The following is a 17,778-nucleotide window of genomic DNA, read 5'->3' as shown; positions in this document are numbered from 1 at the left end:
CCACTGCCCATCTTTGAGCCATTGTCGTGCTCTTTTGATTTCCAAAGGAGATTTTCATGGGCACTACGAGCCAATTGATGGCCATCGAGTGGCATTCGAGAGCACGAGATGATTGGACCTTGTCATCTCACCACCAATGTTGTTCCATCGATCTCACGTCTTACCTTAATACATATTGTCACGAGTTCTTATTTCACATCATACATAAAATTTGATGATTTTTAAACTTATAAAAACAGGTACGTAGCATATAACCTAGAAGTTTATATGTTTAAACGTTTAAATTGGATGAAAAATAATCAATCTAAGGTAACCATCTAATAGCTTAAGTAATTTTTTTATTAGATGACAACCGCCCGATTGCTACACTTATCCACTCCAACTGCACTTGCAACCAATTTCATTAGTAATTTTTTGTATTGGACCTTACCATCTCACCACCAATGTTGCCCTGGTCGGTCTCACAGCTCACCTTAATATCTATTGTCACCGAGTTCTTATTTCATGATCGTATATGAATAGAATGGATTTTGAATTTATAAAAATAGGTAGGTAGCGTAACCTAACAGCTTAAACATATGAATTTAATTAAAAACACTTGGTTAACATCACCTAACAGCTTAAGTAGCTTTTTCGTTAGATGTCACCCGTTCAACCTAGTACTATACTTTATCAGGATAATTTTTTAACTTATTCTATCTTTACGGGTCATGAACCCTATTTAATACTCTCTTGAATTGAAGACGTGCTTCTCTAACTAATTCCCTACCTCATTACAACATTTTCACAAATTCGACATTTTCATAAACTTGCTAGCTTTTTTCTTTCACCAAATCAATCAAACATAGTCCTTCGAATCAAACTCGAAGTGCACTTCCAACCAATTTCATTAGCCACTACAATATTTTCATGAGTTTGCTTTCTTTTTGCACCGAAACAATGCAACATTATCCTTGGAATCACATGATTAAGCGACATCAATTGACCATTGTCATCAATTTCTAATCATTTCCTCATATTTTCTACAAGTTTATTTTTTATTTTCCTCCCAAATTAAGAATTATGAGGGACGTCAAACCGAATTTACTAGTCATGAAGAGTGACAAACAAAAAAGGGGTTGAAACTTGAGAAGAGCTACAAAGGTGAAATGATTAGAAATTTATAGTATTCACCTAAATGCTGCTTTACTCCAAAAGAAAGGTTGTCTCGGTGGTCATTAATGGGATATTTACCGGCACTAATCATGATTTATTTATATTAATCTTTTTCTGTGTTTTGTGCTTAATTAATGTGAGCATGTCACTAAACAATTATTTTAAGGTTGCCCAAGTGCTAGTGGGTTTGATAACATATGTTTTCTAGGTCAAAGCATAAACTCAAATAGATGGCTACGATTTTCTAACTTCAATTTTTTTTTTTTTTTCATGGATAGAATGTTGGGGATTAGGGGGAGAGGACTATGGAGGCTCGAAATTGAACTCCAAGGATAATAGGAACTCTCCAACGTGGGTTTCAAAGGCGTTCGATAAAGAATTGATATAAGAATTCTTTTACTAGAATACTTAGGTCTTTATTAATGAGATCTATGTAACGACTCTAGCTGATGTCAAAATTTAAAAAAAATTCGGCATAACCTCCTCTAAAAAAGGGACTACAACCACCTGCTCAAATAAAAAAAAAATGCAATGACCCTTCTTGGCCTTTCAAAACACCTCCAACCTGTCCCAACTATAATAAAATTAATATACTCCAACATCTCATCCATCCGTTCATTATACCTCAACGTAGCTCATCTCATGGTAAAACATCTACATACCGTTTAATCCAAATTATCATAATTACAGTCCCAAAATATAGTTACAATAACAAGAGTTCACAAATCTCTATACCAAATATAACAAACTAAGATTTTACAAAAATATGGGACTTAATACAAAAATAGCAAAAGAAGTCTTCTAATTCAAATTAGGCCTGTGGTGGAAAATCATCCGCCACTTCTTTCCCGTTTCCTGAAAAAAATTATTAAATAATAAGGTGAGCATAAAGCTCAGTAGGTAGCACTTAAGACACGCATCTTGTGTCCTTATGAATCTATACAAAGAATAGATCAATAGGAATGGGGATCATACAGTGTCGGAATAATACAACATTTCAACTAAACTCAAGTGCAAACAATGCAATGCCATGGAATGCAAATGCATGCCGATGTCGCTCCCCATTTTCATAATCCAAACATCATTTCCAAACCGTTAATACAGCCCGCCCTTTGGTAGCCCCGCCGCGACACGAGAGGAGGATTGGCTAGTGTCCCTGACCCTTGGTAACCCCGCGGCGTCATTATGGGGCCCAGCTAGCTCAACCACGCTAGGGCGATTCCCTAGTCCCCTCTAGGCTATATTAACCTTCGGCTCGTTGGTAACCCCGCAACGACCGGGTTTCGCATAAAACCATTTCATCAAAAACACTTCCCTGAAATTCCCCATATTTATTTCAAGAACAATTTCTCCCATTTCATGCAAATCCAATGGTATGTACATGTATATATATCCCATGCTTTTAATATTATAGCATTTAGAATTTTACACCACATAATTAAGCATACATCATATTTAACATCTCTAAATGAATTATAACACATTAAACACGACAAGACAACACAAAATTTTACACCACAAAATTAAGCATACATCATGTTCAACATCTCCAAATGAATTATCAAAACATTAAACACAACAAGACAACCTCTAAGCATGCTTTTCTACTCATATTCATAATCATGAATTTTCCTAAACATCATTTATATAATCATTGAAACAATTAACTTTCAAATTAAACATGCTTGTCACAACAAGAGAGATATAATTCACAATGGAGCAAGAAAAACATGGATTAAGAGCCCCTACCTCTAAATTGAACAAAACCCTTGAAATTAGGTCTCTAAACTCAAATGCACAAATGAGCACCAAAACTGAAATTGTTAGTATGGATGCGTAGAGCTCGTCGTGGGCTTCGTTTTGCCTCAAACGACACCTAAATCCGCCAAGAAATGAGGGAGAAATCAAGCTTAATTGTGTAAAAAAAAAAAAAAAAAAAAAAAAAAAAACGGGCAGAGAGCTGCGAGACAGAAGACAGAGAACAAAAAAAAAAGGAAAAAAAAGTGTGGTCTTATGACCACTTAAACTTGTGGATCCCAAACATTTTTTTTTTTTCCTTTTCTTTTATCTTTTTCTTTTGCCTTTTAAATTGCACCACACACAGACATTACAATTTATACCATACTTACTATTAATATGAATCAATAAGTATTGTTCAAACAAAAATTGATAACTGTAACTAGTATGACATTTCCTAATAAACACTTCGTTAGCAGGCGCAGTGTTAGCTCAACACTAGGACGTGTACTGTTTAGGGCCTTTCGCTCGTGTTCGAAACACACCAGTTTCATTTCAATTCCATTTGTACCCTCCAACTCTCTAACCCCAATAATCATTGCCAAGTCAAAAAGGATTGCATAAAGTCTCGATAACAAAAATTGATAAATGTATGTTTATCTATTGATATTTGCATATATATATATGTTTATGATTAGGGTAAAAAAGACTAACCATTGCCAAGTCAAAAAATAAAATAAAAAATTAATCATTTCCTTATGAATTAGGGTTGCATAAAGTCTCGCGAACAAAAATTGATAAATGTATGTTTATCTATTGGTATCTGTATACATGTTTATGATTAGGGTAAAGAAGGAAAATTACAATTAAGGCTAATTAAGATTTCTTAATGGTCATTAAATGAAGGCTAGCTATGCATGAATGAGCTAGACGAGTTAGTGATGCAAATGATAGGTCATTTTTCTACGTACAAAGAATTGTAAATATAATGAGTGGGATCATAAATACAAAGAGACAAGGAACAATCATATTCTCCAATTTATTTCTTCAGGTTTTGTAAATAAATGCTAACATATTCAATCACTCATGGAGTTAAATTATTACATGTTCTCATTCCCATATGAGGTTTGTATAATGCAAGGCTGCAAAACATAATAAACAAAGTAATGGTGGTCCAATTTGACAAGGTTTCAAGTTGCACCTTTGATTCCATGACCGCCTTGTCTCATTCCATCATTTCCTCTCCCTCTCTCTCTCTCTCTCTCTCTCTCTCACACACACACACACACACACACACATGGTGAGAGAATAGGTGTTGGGAACCAGAATCATCCCAAGTAGATTTTGTAGCTTAGCTTTTTACTAACATGTAATATAGGATGGACTCCCTAGTCTCCAAATAATGAGTATAGATTTATCTTTTCTACATCTCAAAGTCAACATAGACGGACTTTAAAATGGAGGAAACCCATTGACTCATTTGAAATACATTTTCTTTTTGAAAGGTGACCCATTTGGAATATATTGTTAATTGTATGCAATGGGTGGATAACATTAGTGGCCATTTCAAGAACTATATTATATTATGGTGGTACCAAAATTGTTGTCAAACATGTACAAGAGATCATAACTTTAGATCGATTCAGATTACTCATATATTTTTTATTATTTTGATAACAGAGTTGTTTGGGGTTTTGTCCCGTCTAATTTATGAGATCTGCATAAGGCGACTCTCCATACAGATTGAGTAAAATTTGAATTATATTCGCAATCGTGAATCTAAAGAAATTACTCACACATAGTAGTAGTCAAATTTAAAATCTAAAACTTCGTAAATCAAGTCTTTTTCAATTAAATACACAAATATATCATTATCTTTACATATGTATATATATCTATATATACATATATATAAATATATATGAAGGTGCCATCAAATTTCTTAATTAATTAGCTGATAAAGTTTTAAAATAATCATAAAGTTTGTAATTCATCCAACTCAGTTAGAAGGACATTTCATGACCGCCAAAAATATAACACTAGAGAATCCAATGGTGGAGAGCATTTTTTTAAGATTAGTATTAAATGATTTTGTTATTGTATTAGAATAGTGTGTGTGTGTATATATATATATAATCTAAGTTATACAGAACTCATGATTAAATTGAACTTTACAAGCAAAGTCACGTAGTAATCAACAACTTACAAAAAAGAAACCGCACCAACACATGGATCAATCAACTCAAGATTTGCTTGATCCATGATATGCATTTTTAAATGGAATTCGATCTACTTTCAATAAATTTCTTAGATTTTCTAGGGAAACGAAAGGGACAATTATCATATCATTCTTCCAATCGAGATTGTCAAGAATAGATTTGATAAAAAATAAAAATAAAAATTATTATTCTAGATGGAAAAAAAAAAAAAGACATAATTCATTCAAGTTCTTCATTAAGCATTGCTGCATTAGTAGCTTTTATTTTTCTATCATGTTATTAAAAATTCAATATCTTGAGTTGTCTTATCTATTAGACAATTTTAGAAAATATATATTTTTTTAACCTATTTTAGAAAATATTTGAAAAATTAAAATTATTACTTGGAATCATTATATTAAAAGATTTGCAATTGTTGGCATCAAAAAAATTATTATATAGGCCCAACCAATCCACGTAAGTAAAAAATTGAATAAACCTGATATACTTTACTAGTGTGATAAATTGTGATTGATCGAGACCATGCAATCCCGGATCATATAATAATTTTTTATTTACATTTATTTAGGGCATCATAGTACAATATTTGGGCACACTCAAGAGGTCTGGTGTTCATTTTTGAGAGCCTTTAGTCTCCCCGTCCATAGCTTACAAATGCCCGTGATTTAGAAGTGATTGTGAGTTTAATTAGAATAAATTAGTCTTCCTCCCAAAGGGATTGGGATTAGGGTCACCCTCAGTTACTATATGTATATATTTATATATACATATATATCTATATATATAGACACGCACAAGAATAAGAGTATATAGGATAAATGAAACATGATGAGTTTGAGAAATAATTCCAACGAAAAAGCACTTTGTATCCACGTTGGAGGTACATAATGCTCTCTAACCACAATTTTGTTTTGGTAAGATTAGGTGCTTAATGTGATAAATGTTGGAAGACAAGGTGGAATTAAACAAGAGTATGTGTAATTCAATGAACCATTAAATGTTTGGTTAGACACCACTTAAACACCACTCAAGTGTAATCCTTCTCCTGTACAAAAGTTTCACTATCAGCATCAATAAAAAGCAAGAGTGTTGAGTAATCTCAAGTGCATTACACATGTAAGCACTTTCAAAGATATATCATATTTGATCTCTTACATCTCAAAGAGGGGAGATGCATGACATACATAATCTGAAATGTTTTACTAGCTGATATGTACATATAGAGAGAGAGTAGACACACATTAAATAGATTGTGTAGAATTGTTGCTATTTATCTATAGACATAAAAGGGGAAAGACGGTTCCTAAGCCACTACTTATCCTAATGCATTGAAGTTTTATCATATCAGTACCAACCAAATCAAACCCCAACACGTCGTTGTATGGTTTGTAAGTAGATATAAAACAATTAGCACTATTTTCTTATTCAACTCAAAAAGTATAGCGGTAAATTTCTATTTCATTCACTATTAACTCTAAAATCAGAAACTATTATAAAAATAATGGGAAACCAAATTTTCTAAAAATACTGTGTTCGTTTATGAAATTGTATTTTTTATCAAAATAACTAAATCCACATTCAATGCATGTGCAGTAAATGGTGGACATTTGTAATCATATTCGAATGAATAACATCTTTGTAGTTTAACAATCCCTTCAAAAAATGGTTGTTAGACCTTCCAAGAACCCTTCAAACGGTAAATCGGTTAGCTGGAATTGGGACAAGTGAGGGAGAAATAATTTGTATAAATCAAAACTTAGTTGTTGCTTGGTGTGGGGCATATTGGCTCTCATCCTATTTACAGGCCAAGAGCCTTACATTATGTACAAGTGTCAATGATCGAACCGTCAAGAGTATTGCAGAATTATGTCCTAGAATCTTTGATAGAATATTTAAGACATTTCATATTAGGTTACGCTACACCTTTATGAATCTATACAATTCTAGATAAACTCCACACAAGTGTAACATGTAGGAACACCAACTGTGTCCCGCATTTTTATTCAACCCTCTTGGGCTTAGGAATTGGCTTGTATAATCAACCCTTAGGTCGGGAGTTCGAGGATTGGTAGATAGGCAACTCGCATTATTTGATTCCTGCGATCAATTCATAACAATAGATAATTTCTCATTGAATTCAAATATGTCAGATTGATTAAGGATTGTGTAAAGCATTTTCAGCACTTCAAACATGGAATGATGATGCATCAACTATCAACCATTCCAACCATCTATCCAATGTTAAATCATGGGTGCATAAACATACTTAATGTTGGAGCTCGTAGCGCGTTGTAATGGCGGTTTTCCTTCATGGGTATCTGCTATATAGGTGCTTACAAAATCTTTGTATATGAAAGCTGTAGAGCTTAGGACTGCGTTTCTTAACCAGTGCTTTTGCAGGTTCAATGTGGTTGTCACTACAAGGATGAATAAAGCTAGCAACTGTTGTTCTTGCAGTGGATTTGTTTGTCACAACTCTATGGTCAGCACTCCTCAGCTATTGCTGATTATCTGCAAACACACACAATGCCATTGAAATATAAATGGGGGAATGCACTATAAATTCGTACTTCAGAAAGTAATTTTTTTTCTGAACTGATTGGCAACCGTTTTTGTTTTGTATTTTTGTTGTCTGGGTATTCACCGATGGAGAATCTTACACAATGTTTTCATTATCTATTTCCAGTATGGTGTTCTCTTAGCTCAACAATTAGAAATACACGTACCTTTAGCGCAGAGAACATGGAAATTCTGAAAATGGAACTGAACAAAGATTCTTCTCTCTAACACAAAAATTCCATTAGACACATCTTACAAGTACAACTTGGAGCACCTCAAGCCCATAAATGTTTGAAAGTGTTTCCTAGTTGTTTAATCCAATAGAATAAGATCACTGAATATTCACAGAACCATACAAGAGATCAAACAAAAATGACAAACTGTCCATAAAACTTTAGGCCTGTCATAAGACAGAATCGTTCTCTAACAACAACAAAGAAATGTAATATTAAAAAAGCCAATTAAGACTAACGTTGCCAAGCCAGATGAAAACTGGGAACTGAGCCAAACCAATGAAGAGCAAGAGGTAATGATGCTTGCTCGAATCATAACTCCTCACCTCTGTGAAAAGAACTCTCTTCATTGTCTTCACCAAGAAAATTCCCATGCATAAGCACGTCCATGGCATCAGAAAGTAGTATGAGTGGCTCCACATGATTCTTCCAAGGACAGCCAGACAAATTCCTGAGAAAGTATACCCCGCATATGCCACAATGTCCAGCAAGGGGGCCTCCCCACTACCTAATGAAAATAATGACATTTTCAGCAGCGAAACTTGCAAAAACCAGCCTACCAATCCCTTGATGAAAAGCCAGTTTAGAGCTTCAGGACTAAACCTGCAAAATGGAAATTAACGTTATAGATAGAAGACTGAGTGTGTGTGCGCGCGCGCGCGCGTGCGGGGGGGGGGCCGCGCTGGGGGGGTGGTTTTGATAGAGATCATGCTGAACAAAACGATTTCTTTTATTATGGAACTTCCAAGATTGTTATGCAAAAGACAAAGAGGGGCCATCACCAAATAATAGCACATCAGAATCATACACAGATCCCAAAATGACTATTACTTCAAATAAGGCTTGAGGCCATCTCTAATACCCTAATCAGCAATCACTAATGTTCCCTTTATGCCAACTGTAAAATTAGTTAGAGAAAACGAAGTCATTGGATAGACCATCTGGATAGCGTTTGTTAAACAATGAAGCATTGCAGCAGAATCCATCGAAAAAAAAAAAAAAAAAAAAAAAAAAAAAAAAAAAAAACATCATTACTTATTTTCTTCCCATAGTACTTCCAAATGGCTTCACCAATTGGTGCCATAGCAATTCACTCTCAGTTTTTCAACTAGATAATAAGCAAGATGCCCTTTTTCCTCCTTTCATGCAGTGTCTGACGCAATATGATAAAAATCTAAATAATGCAAAGATTTGAATGGAGAAGAGCCTCTCTTTTTCTTTTTTTCTCAATTTAAAAGGTAAATGTTGAGAAAAGCCTTGCTTCTGCAACAAACACATTGCAAACACTATCAAATGGGGTCATGATATTAGGGGAGCAACCAAAGTTCTTTTGATAGATTTTGAGTGGAAATAATATCAAAACGAAAACATTTCATGTTGACGTGATTTTGAAACGCCTATTAAATAAAAGATAAAGCTGTTCATAAAAATATATGAAACTTTAATTAGGCTAATACTTACTTTCCATGAAGACCCAACGAGATCCCAGCAAGAATGACATAGGTACCAAATGCCATGAATGGAATATACAAGTCTGGAGCATTTATATCATAAACAGGGGGCTTATAGGAAAGCCTGCCACCAACCGGCTCAGTTATCCTTGTCCAATGGCCCTGGACGAAAGAGGAATAAGAAAAGAGTAAGTAATATAAGATAAATGAATGCAACAGCGAAAATTTTAAATTATTCTATTGAAATTAGTGCTTACCCTGTGCAGGAATGGAAAAAGAACCACCTTCAATTTGTTCCTCACATACTGGTCATTGACTTGAAAATAGTATTGGGGATCAGAGAAATACCTACTTATCTGTTCATTTAGGAAATAATTGTAAATGAAAAATCATCAAAACCATATATAAAAAAAATATATATCAGTTTTCCATGTCTCGTATATATAATATCATAAGCCTACAGACAAGTCCTATATAAATGATTTGCTTCATCAGCACTATTGTCCACCCACAAAACATCCAATGGAGATGGAATGACTTAGAATTTTGAACTACTTGGAATGTTTAATTAAGGAAACCCTTTAAATACTTGTTTGCTGCAACTTCCACCCCAGTAATGAACCTGGTAGGAATCATATGCACCTTGAGTCGAAGGGATTTGGTGAACTTTCAAGGCTAAAAAGAAGATTTTGGGTGCAAGTGAAAATAGAAATTTGTGGCTAGGAGAAGATAATTTGCTTGTTTGATATCCACTACAAGAGCATCAGAAGATCCCTTAAAAATTGAATATCTCATCTGCATTTTACATTACACAGACCTTGAGTTCATTTTCTTCTGTTAGCATTGAAAATTTGAAATAAGAATCTTTTTTTCTCTGAGGACTCATTTAAATGCCAAATGCATGCAATTTAATAGCCTTTACATGTATCTTTAAGATAATATTTCTTTGTCTAGATGTTAAAAAAAACAAAATTACTAGATAAAAGGTGTTTACTGCATGCTACTTTTCAAGAAAAGAAATAACAATCCCCGAAAAGAATATCACAAGACAGAAGAGAAAGTAAGCTTTTATTGTTGGGAAAATTGCCCCAATCATGACCTACAAATATAAAGGAATGATGATAAGTTAAAAAAGCACGTTAACAAAGATGCAGGTAATGAGATTACACACCAAGTTTATGTGGTTCGGCAATACACACCTACGTCCGCATAGAGATTGTAAACCGTACAAGATAGAGGATTACATAAAGATTTCCCTCTAAACCCGCAAACCTTTTGTACCCAATCAACCACTAGGAAATACAAAGTTCTAGACAAGAACTCTCTCACACAAAGTGTCCCCTCAAATACAATGAAAGTAAACCTCTCAAACAAGGGTTATTACCACATTCTCTCTAATTGTGCACCTTGAGTTCTATATCCAAATGGCCTGCAATGCTTCTCCTTTTATAGGAGAAGCAAGCATTGCAATTTCAATGGTTGGTGCAGCAAAGGTGAACCTTTATGTTTGAAACAAACAATGGTTGGTGGTGTCATCCTTTATGATTTGAATTGGAGCCACCATTATAGACCTTCTAAAATTGAGCCATATTTGTTAAATTCTTAGCCAATATCCAACAAATCTCCCCTTGGCTAGAATTCACTAGTCTCAACACAACAGACTCCCACTTGCAAATCCACAAGCAGGCCATTGGCCTTCCATATGGCAGCTACACATAACTCGAACCAAGTTATAACACAAACTCCACCTTCATTCCACGGCCAATGCATACATGCAACTGATCCAAGTCAACACGATCAAGTGTCTCTGAAAGGAGACCTCGATGAGACCACTTCACAAGCAAGAATTTCCAACTCTCCATCATTGTCTGGAAACACGTCATCACCATCTCTTTTGCATCCACCAATGAGACCTATCGCAAGATCTTGCTTTCACGTGCCCGTTTCCAATCAACAATCGAAATCTGAGTACCATTGGTACCCCTCACCAAACGATATAATCCACCACTCTTTTCTCCACGCATCAACACCATGCAACCCTTCGTAATTTTCAGGACTCCCCCTACAATGGAGCACTTGCAATCTATGGAATCCAACAAGCTTAAGGATATCAAATTACACCGCAACTTTGGTGCATAGGAATGTCCCCCAAAGTGCATTCCACTCCATCAAACATCTTGATTTTTACCATCCCACACCCTTCACGGTACACTTGTCACCGTTGGGTATAGTCAAAGAACTATCTCAAGTCCTTTAAACGAATCAAAATATTCTTTCACAAAGCAAATACGATTCGTAAAACTCAAATCTAATATCCATTTAAGAAGCTTACCTTTGGAAATTATGAGAGCATCTCCAAAGTCTTCGTCTGAAGTATATGCGATAGATACATCATTCTTACCGCCATCTTCCTTTCCCTTTCCACGTGGACAGTCCTTTTTGATGTGGCCCCATTCACCACATCTATGGCATTGCTTGTCCTCTCCTCCCGTTGATCTAGACGTGTTGTTGTTATACTGCTATAGATGCAAGAATATTTTCTTTCTATTGATGGAAAGTTTTTCTCTTACACCAAATACTCTGTCGCTCCTCTCTCTTCTTACTCTATTTATACATTTTTTGTCTTACCCTATTTTCCATTGTCTGGTCTCCAATCTTTGGGTTAATGGGCCTCTCTTTCCCCTCGGGCCAATGCAGTCCATTTTACTGTTCGCTCATGTGGGCCTATCTGTCTGCGTGGCCCATCTTACCTTATGGATCAGGGTTATTTTGGTGACAAATGGCGTTTTCTGTGTGGAGTGTGTATTCAATGCAGTGGAGGGCATTTTTGTACCTTCGCCTACCTTCCCCTGACAATGAGCAACCATGGCTGAGTTGTGGCTCCTATCACCAGTGTCCTTCCTCTTACCATTACATAAGATAGTAGACTAAACATCCTCCATCTTCAATGTTTCCTTTCCATATAGAATGGAAGTCAAAATGTTCTCATAATAATCCGGAAGGGGGGTAAGAAGTAATAGGGCCTTGTCTTTTTCCTCAATTTTCACGTCAACTTTTGCAAGTTGATCAATAATACCATGAAATACAAACATGTGTTCCAAGGGAATTTTGTCTTCCTCCATCTTCAGCTAATACAGATCACGCTTCAGATTGAGTTTTGTGGTGACACTCTTTGCTAAATACAGCTTCTCAAACTTCTCCCACAATTTTGGTGTCAAATTCTCCCCATTACCATTGCTAATGATATTATCTCCGATACAAAGCTGAATAGTGTTATGTCACTGCAGCTCTATATCTTCCCAATGATGATATGCCATCTTTTCCGACTTTCCATCCTTTCCCTTTAAAGCGCAATGTAAGCCTTGTTGAACTGGGATGTCCTTCACTTCACTTTACCAAAGAATAAAGCTACCCTTGCCATCAAACCTCTCCACCTTAAATTGTGAAGCAATATCACCGGCTATGATTGTCACAAGTGTCCAAGACAAATAACACCATATAAAAAATTTGACATCAAGAATTTTTTATCAAACAACTTGAGTGTAAGCATATGGCTTTAATAGCAATTGTTGGGAAATTTGCCCCAATCACGACCCACAAATATAAAGGAATGATGATAAGAAAACAAGCACGTTAAGAAAGATGCAGGCAATAAGATCACACGCCAAGCTTTCGTGGTTCGGCAATACACACCTACATCCACAGAGAGCAAAATTTTATGACATGTCTCATTGGTGGATGCAAAAGAGACGGGGGTGGCGTGTTTTCCAGACAAATAATGGAGAGTTGGAAATTCCTGCTTGTGAAGGGATCTCACTGAGGTCCCCTTTCAGAGTCGCTTAATCGTGTTGACTTCATTCAGCTACACATGTGAATTGGCCGTGGAATGAAGGCGGAGTTTGTGTTATAACTTGGTTTGGGTTATGCGTAGTTGGTATACGGAAGGCCAATGGACTGCTTGTGGATTTGCAAGTGGGAGTCTCATACGTTGAGACTTGTGAATTCTAGCCAAGGGGGAGAATTGTTGGATATTGGCTAAGAATTCAACAAACATGGCTCAATTTTAGGAGGTCTATAATGGTGGCTCCAATTCAAGTCATAAAGGATGGCACCACCAACCATTGTTTGTTTCACGCATAAAGGTCCACCTTTGCGGCACCAACCATTGAAATTGCAAGACTTGCTTCTCCTATAAAAAAAACTAACAAAATGGGCCCTTAAAAAGAAGGGAGGAAAACTCTTTTTCATTTTCTATAATGCTTATGGTGATGTTTCATATTAAATTATAACTTGTTTATTACAATGCTGTCTAAAACATCATCATCATCTTTGCCTTTATCCCATACAAATGGAATTTATATCTTTTTCCTATTCTTTTCTATTACAAGTCATCTTTCTTATTATATTTAATTTTTAAAATCATTTCTAGTTACTTCATCCCACGCTTATTTGTCTCTTGCCTTCTATGCAAATAAATCTAGCTTTTCTTACACGTGCATCCATGGGTCTCCGTTGTATATGACCAAACCACCCAAGTCCATGTTCTATTATTTTATCACTCATCAGACCACTCCAACTTTACCCTCACTATTGATTACTAATCCTATCTTTCCTATTCACTCTTGTCATCCATCTTTACATTCTCACTTCAGCTACATGAATATATTGTTCTTGTTTCTATTTTTAGCGCCCCAACATTCTGGTCCATATAATATAATTGGCCTAATAATCGTCCTAGAAAATTTTTCTTTTAACTTATTTGGTATTCGTTTATCACATAGAACGTTATCTAAAACAGAATGGACAAATTCAATTTCTAAGGAAGTTGACTTTCCCTATTGTGGAAAATAAAAGTATAACAGTCAGGGGAGAAAAGAAAAGAAATGAAATGAGAGGATATTGTTAACCACTTATCGTGTTTGGTTGACTAATATAGGAAAAGAAAGGAAATGATAGTAATCAAGTTTGGGAAAAGAAAGGAAAGGAAACTATTTTAATGAATTGACTACGATACCCATTTCCATAAATTCTCTTTTATAAAAATACGGGCAAATTTGGTATTAACAAAGTTTCATTAAAAATGGTAGCCTTTCCTTCCATTTCCTCCCATTTTTGGGAGGATAACAAAACCAACACATCATGCCTAATTGGTATCCTTCCTAATTCTGTTTCCTTTCTTGTCCTTTAAAACTTCATACCAAACATAATATTTCATTTCCCTCCATTAACTTTCTTTTCCTTTCCTTCCATTACCCTCAACCAAACTGGGTCTAAAAGATTAACTTACAAAGTCAATTTCAAAATTAAGGACAACCAGAATTCAGCATTTTCCTAACACATCATTCAAAAAGGTCACTGCCTGATTTAGAGTTCGACTACAAGCTGAGGGCTTCCCCTAAAAGCCATTTAGACACGACAGATAACACGTGGATTTTCAACAAAAAAGGTCATGCAACACAAAATACCTTATGGAAAAGATCTTCCAAACCATGTATATATCATAAAACTTCAGATGGTTAATAACCTGACATCCTTCACAACCCAACCTAGCTAACATGAGATGGAGCTTGGAATATCACAACCATGCATGCTACTTACATTGCTTTGCACATACTCGGAGCTTGATCCTAAAATTCTCTCTCCATAAGCACCCAGTCCACCTTTTATAAGACCTGAACCAGCTCCATAGAATGCATTACCAAATGGATTTGGCTGTGGGTTTGTTGGTGGTCTTGGCACCCCAGGCTGTGTTCCCAGGTTATCATACATTTCTGTAATAGGAAATGAAAAGAGGAAATATCATTGGGCTAACTTTGCTGTAAATAAAAAAATCTATATATATAGCAAAGCACAGAGAGAGCTCGGGCAGCAAGCATCTGTTATTTGGTTCTTTCAAATCCAAAGGAGGTTAATGCTTATGACTGCTAACTGTAAATCTCAGAACTTTTAAGAATCCAATAAAATTGCAAACAAGGTCAATCATCAAAAGAAATGCCGATAAGGTCATGCAAAAAATTTGCTCCAGGAGATGAGCTGAATGAGGGGATCACCCTCCCAATTTCGCAATATAGAGACCATATATAACAGTTAAAAACTGAAACTGAGGCATTAGAAGACATAGATTGAGATATCACATGATATTACACAAAATTCATTAGAAAAGGTTCAGACATCTGGTTTTTGTACAGGACTTCACTTATTTCTTTCTACAGAGAATTACATTTAAAATCTATCTACACTATTAATGTAAACATGGGGATATTTTTTTATTTTGATAAGTAAATGGGGATATTATTTTACTTCCATAACAATTTACAATGTTAAAATTATTGTTAAAAAAAACAACTTTAGATGCCGGGTTGCAGATTTCTGTAAAGTTAGGTAGAAAAAACAATCTAATTTTTTTTTAATTAGCAAAATAAAATCACAATTAATACATAAATAAAAGAAATATTCAGTGATCAATACCGATAAGTGGAAACATACACTAACAAATAAAGATCCCAAAGTTCCTCAGTTCTCAACCTTAGCTGGTGAAAATTACAAAGCAACTCTTGTTAGGATTTGTCTTACAGGACTCTCCTATTCCTCCCAACTCACCGTTACTGACATAATACAACCTGCGTATAGGTACGAAATATGTGTCCAAATCAAGTAGCCAAAAAAAGATACCTGGATCTTCCAATTGTGATGATAAAGAAAAGAAAAGGTTTGAATTTAACAGCAAAGAAGGGTTTTCTACTTCTGAAATGGAGGAATTTTCCCCTTTTCTCACCTTATTACAGTTTATTTAAATTGCAGTTTGAGAATTATTCTAAGGAATAATAGCATCATACTTACAGCTTTATGTAGTATATTATGTTTTAATGTAGGCAAAAGATGTCTACGTGGGAAAGTAGTCATATGTAAGTGTTTTGAATGCATTTCAAGCCATTTTAGGGATTTAGGGAGGTCCAATACCTGCACTCACTATATGTGCCCAGTTCCATGGAACATAATTAGGATTTGGTGAGATGGTTGTCTAAACATAAGATGCTTGGCAGCCGCAAAAGGCAGTTAAAAATGTTAATGCTACAAAAAAATTCTAGCTTAGGTACACATTTCAACAGGTGTTTTTCCTTTTTGACACGTCTGATTGCTGTAGTAGTAAGCTAAAAAATTTTAATGAGGAATAAAATATTATTTTAGGACCTTTTTTTAATATTTTCATTTTTTCAATTTTTTTAATTTATGTTTGCATTTTCTGTATTTTCAAAAATAAAATGAAAATTTTAGAAGAGCGCAGGAAGCAGGAAAACCTGCGCAGAGGATATTTTACTCTCTTCCCTCTCCTCCCCAAAGGCCAAGGGATAGACTGCACCCCTTTCCTTCCGTAGCTCTTTAAACAGACATTAAGATTCTTTTGATAGTTTCTGAGTAGCGAAAACAATAGTTATCAAGAGTCCTCTGCACAAGAGAAAATAAGTGTTGAAAATACTCCAAACCTACTATCTTTTAAGACATAACTGAATCAATCAACTTTTGGATATGTTGTGGACAGTTTTGCGAGAAGTGACATTACTTGTGAAATGCTTCTTGATTTTCTTTCTGCTAGTATGAAACATACCGTAGAAGTAAACTATGGGGTAAATGTGATTTCAGTTAACTATTAAGAAGCAGCTCAATGATTTATTTATTAGTCCATGTTATTTTTAAATTAAACTTGTTGAGTGACTGTTCAAAAGCACAAAAAGAACGTACCCATTTTGCTAGTAGGACGACAGAGAGAACTATTCCATCTAATCCTCTGGTCAAATTTTAGTCCTAGAAATATGGTAGCTCTAAAGATGGAAATTTAAGGATCTCTAATTTCTGACAACAAATATTTCTAAAACATATCTAAATCCAACATACAGTGATAAATACTGGAACATATATATAAAACTAACCACAAATAGGTTACTATATCATAAATCAAAATTATGTCCCACGATGGACGATTCTGCAAATGAAATGCATCAGAATTAAGAGCAATTAGTGCAAGCACAAATATTTAATATGATTCAGAACGAAATTCGAAATCTAAACGAGAGAACCTAATAAGCCCTCATCACAAACAGAATTCAAATCGTAGATTATACAGATTTAGAAAGAAATGAAGAAAGGAATGGATACATATATATACACACACGTATATGTAGAGAGAGAAAGTGCTTACCAGAGATAGAGATGTGTCGGATTTGGCAGACAGAAGAACAGATCGTGATCTGAGTTCCTCACTATGCAAGAAGAGCGACTATACGTTAAAGAGAGACGCTAACCCGGTTAATTACCCAAAACTTCGAACCGTACTAAATCTCACCCACCAAGGAGGGAATCGGAAGATAAAAAAAAATGGACGGGCAGGATAATTTAGGCATGGTAAAAAGTTAACTCATACGATCT

The 17,778-nt window shown here is 35.1% G+C and overlaps 1 protein-coding gene across 4 annotated transcripts; it reads right to left on the bottom strand.

The window, feature by feature from the left end:
- Positions 1-7,885: 7,885 nt before the first annotated feature.
- LOC132306821 (uncharacterized) lies at positions 7,886-17,693 on the bottom strand. 4 transcript variants are annotated; one of them, XM_059804392.1, is made up of 6 exons: positions 17,552-17,675; positions 17,283-17,335; positions 14,953-15,125; positions 9,612-9,710; positions 9,365-9,516; positions 7,886-8,506 (listed from the first exon to the last, which is right to left on the bottom strand). In XM_059804392.1, the coding sequence occupies exons 3-6, from the start codon at positions 15,121-15,123 to the stop codon at positions 8,119-8,121; spliced, it is 810 nt and encodes a 269-aa protein (XP_059660375.1). In that variant the 5' UTR covers positions 15,124-15,125; positions 17,283-17,335; positions 17,552-17,675; the 3' UTR covers positions 7,886-8,118. The 4 variants fall into 4 exon arrangements, with proteins under 4 accessions (XP_059660375.1, XP_059660374.1, XP_059660373.1 ...); XM_059804391.1 differs by lacking the exon at positions 17,283-17,335 and adding an exon at positions 15,841-15,974; XM_059804390.1 differs by lacking the exon at positions 17,283-17,335 and having other exon boundaries at positions 17,552-17,693.
- Between the last annotated feature and the right edge of the window lie 85 nt (positions 17,694-17,778).

The sequence above is a fragment of the Cornus florida genome, unplaced genomic scaffold (genome assembly GCF_030987335.1).
Source record: "Cornus florida cultivar Cherokee Brave unplaced genomic scaffold, ASM3098733v1 CherokeeBrave_3.0.0_Hap2_Chr05, whole genome shotgun sequence".
NCBI classification, from domain to species: Eukaryota; Viridiplantae; Streptophyta; class Magnoliopsida; order Cornales; family Cornaceae; genus Cornus; species Cornus florida.
The sequence above is the reverse complement of the archived record's forward strand: the minus strand, read 5'-3'. Positions and strand labels throughout refer to the sequence as shown.

Coding starts and splice junctions, on each gene's coding strand:
- LOC132306821 (XM_059804390.1), bottom strand. CDS start 15,123: ATGTATGATAACCTGGGAACACAGCCTGGGGTGCCAAGACCACCAACA. Junction 9,711..14,952: donor CCGAGTATGTGCAAAGCAAT/GTAAGTAGCATG, acceptor CTAAATGAACAG/ATAAGTAGGTATTTCTCTGA. Junction 9,517..9,611: donor TTTTTCCATTCCTGCACAGG/GTAAGCACTAAT, acceptor TCTTTCGTCCAG/GGCCATTGGACAAGGATAAC.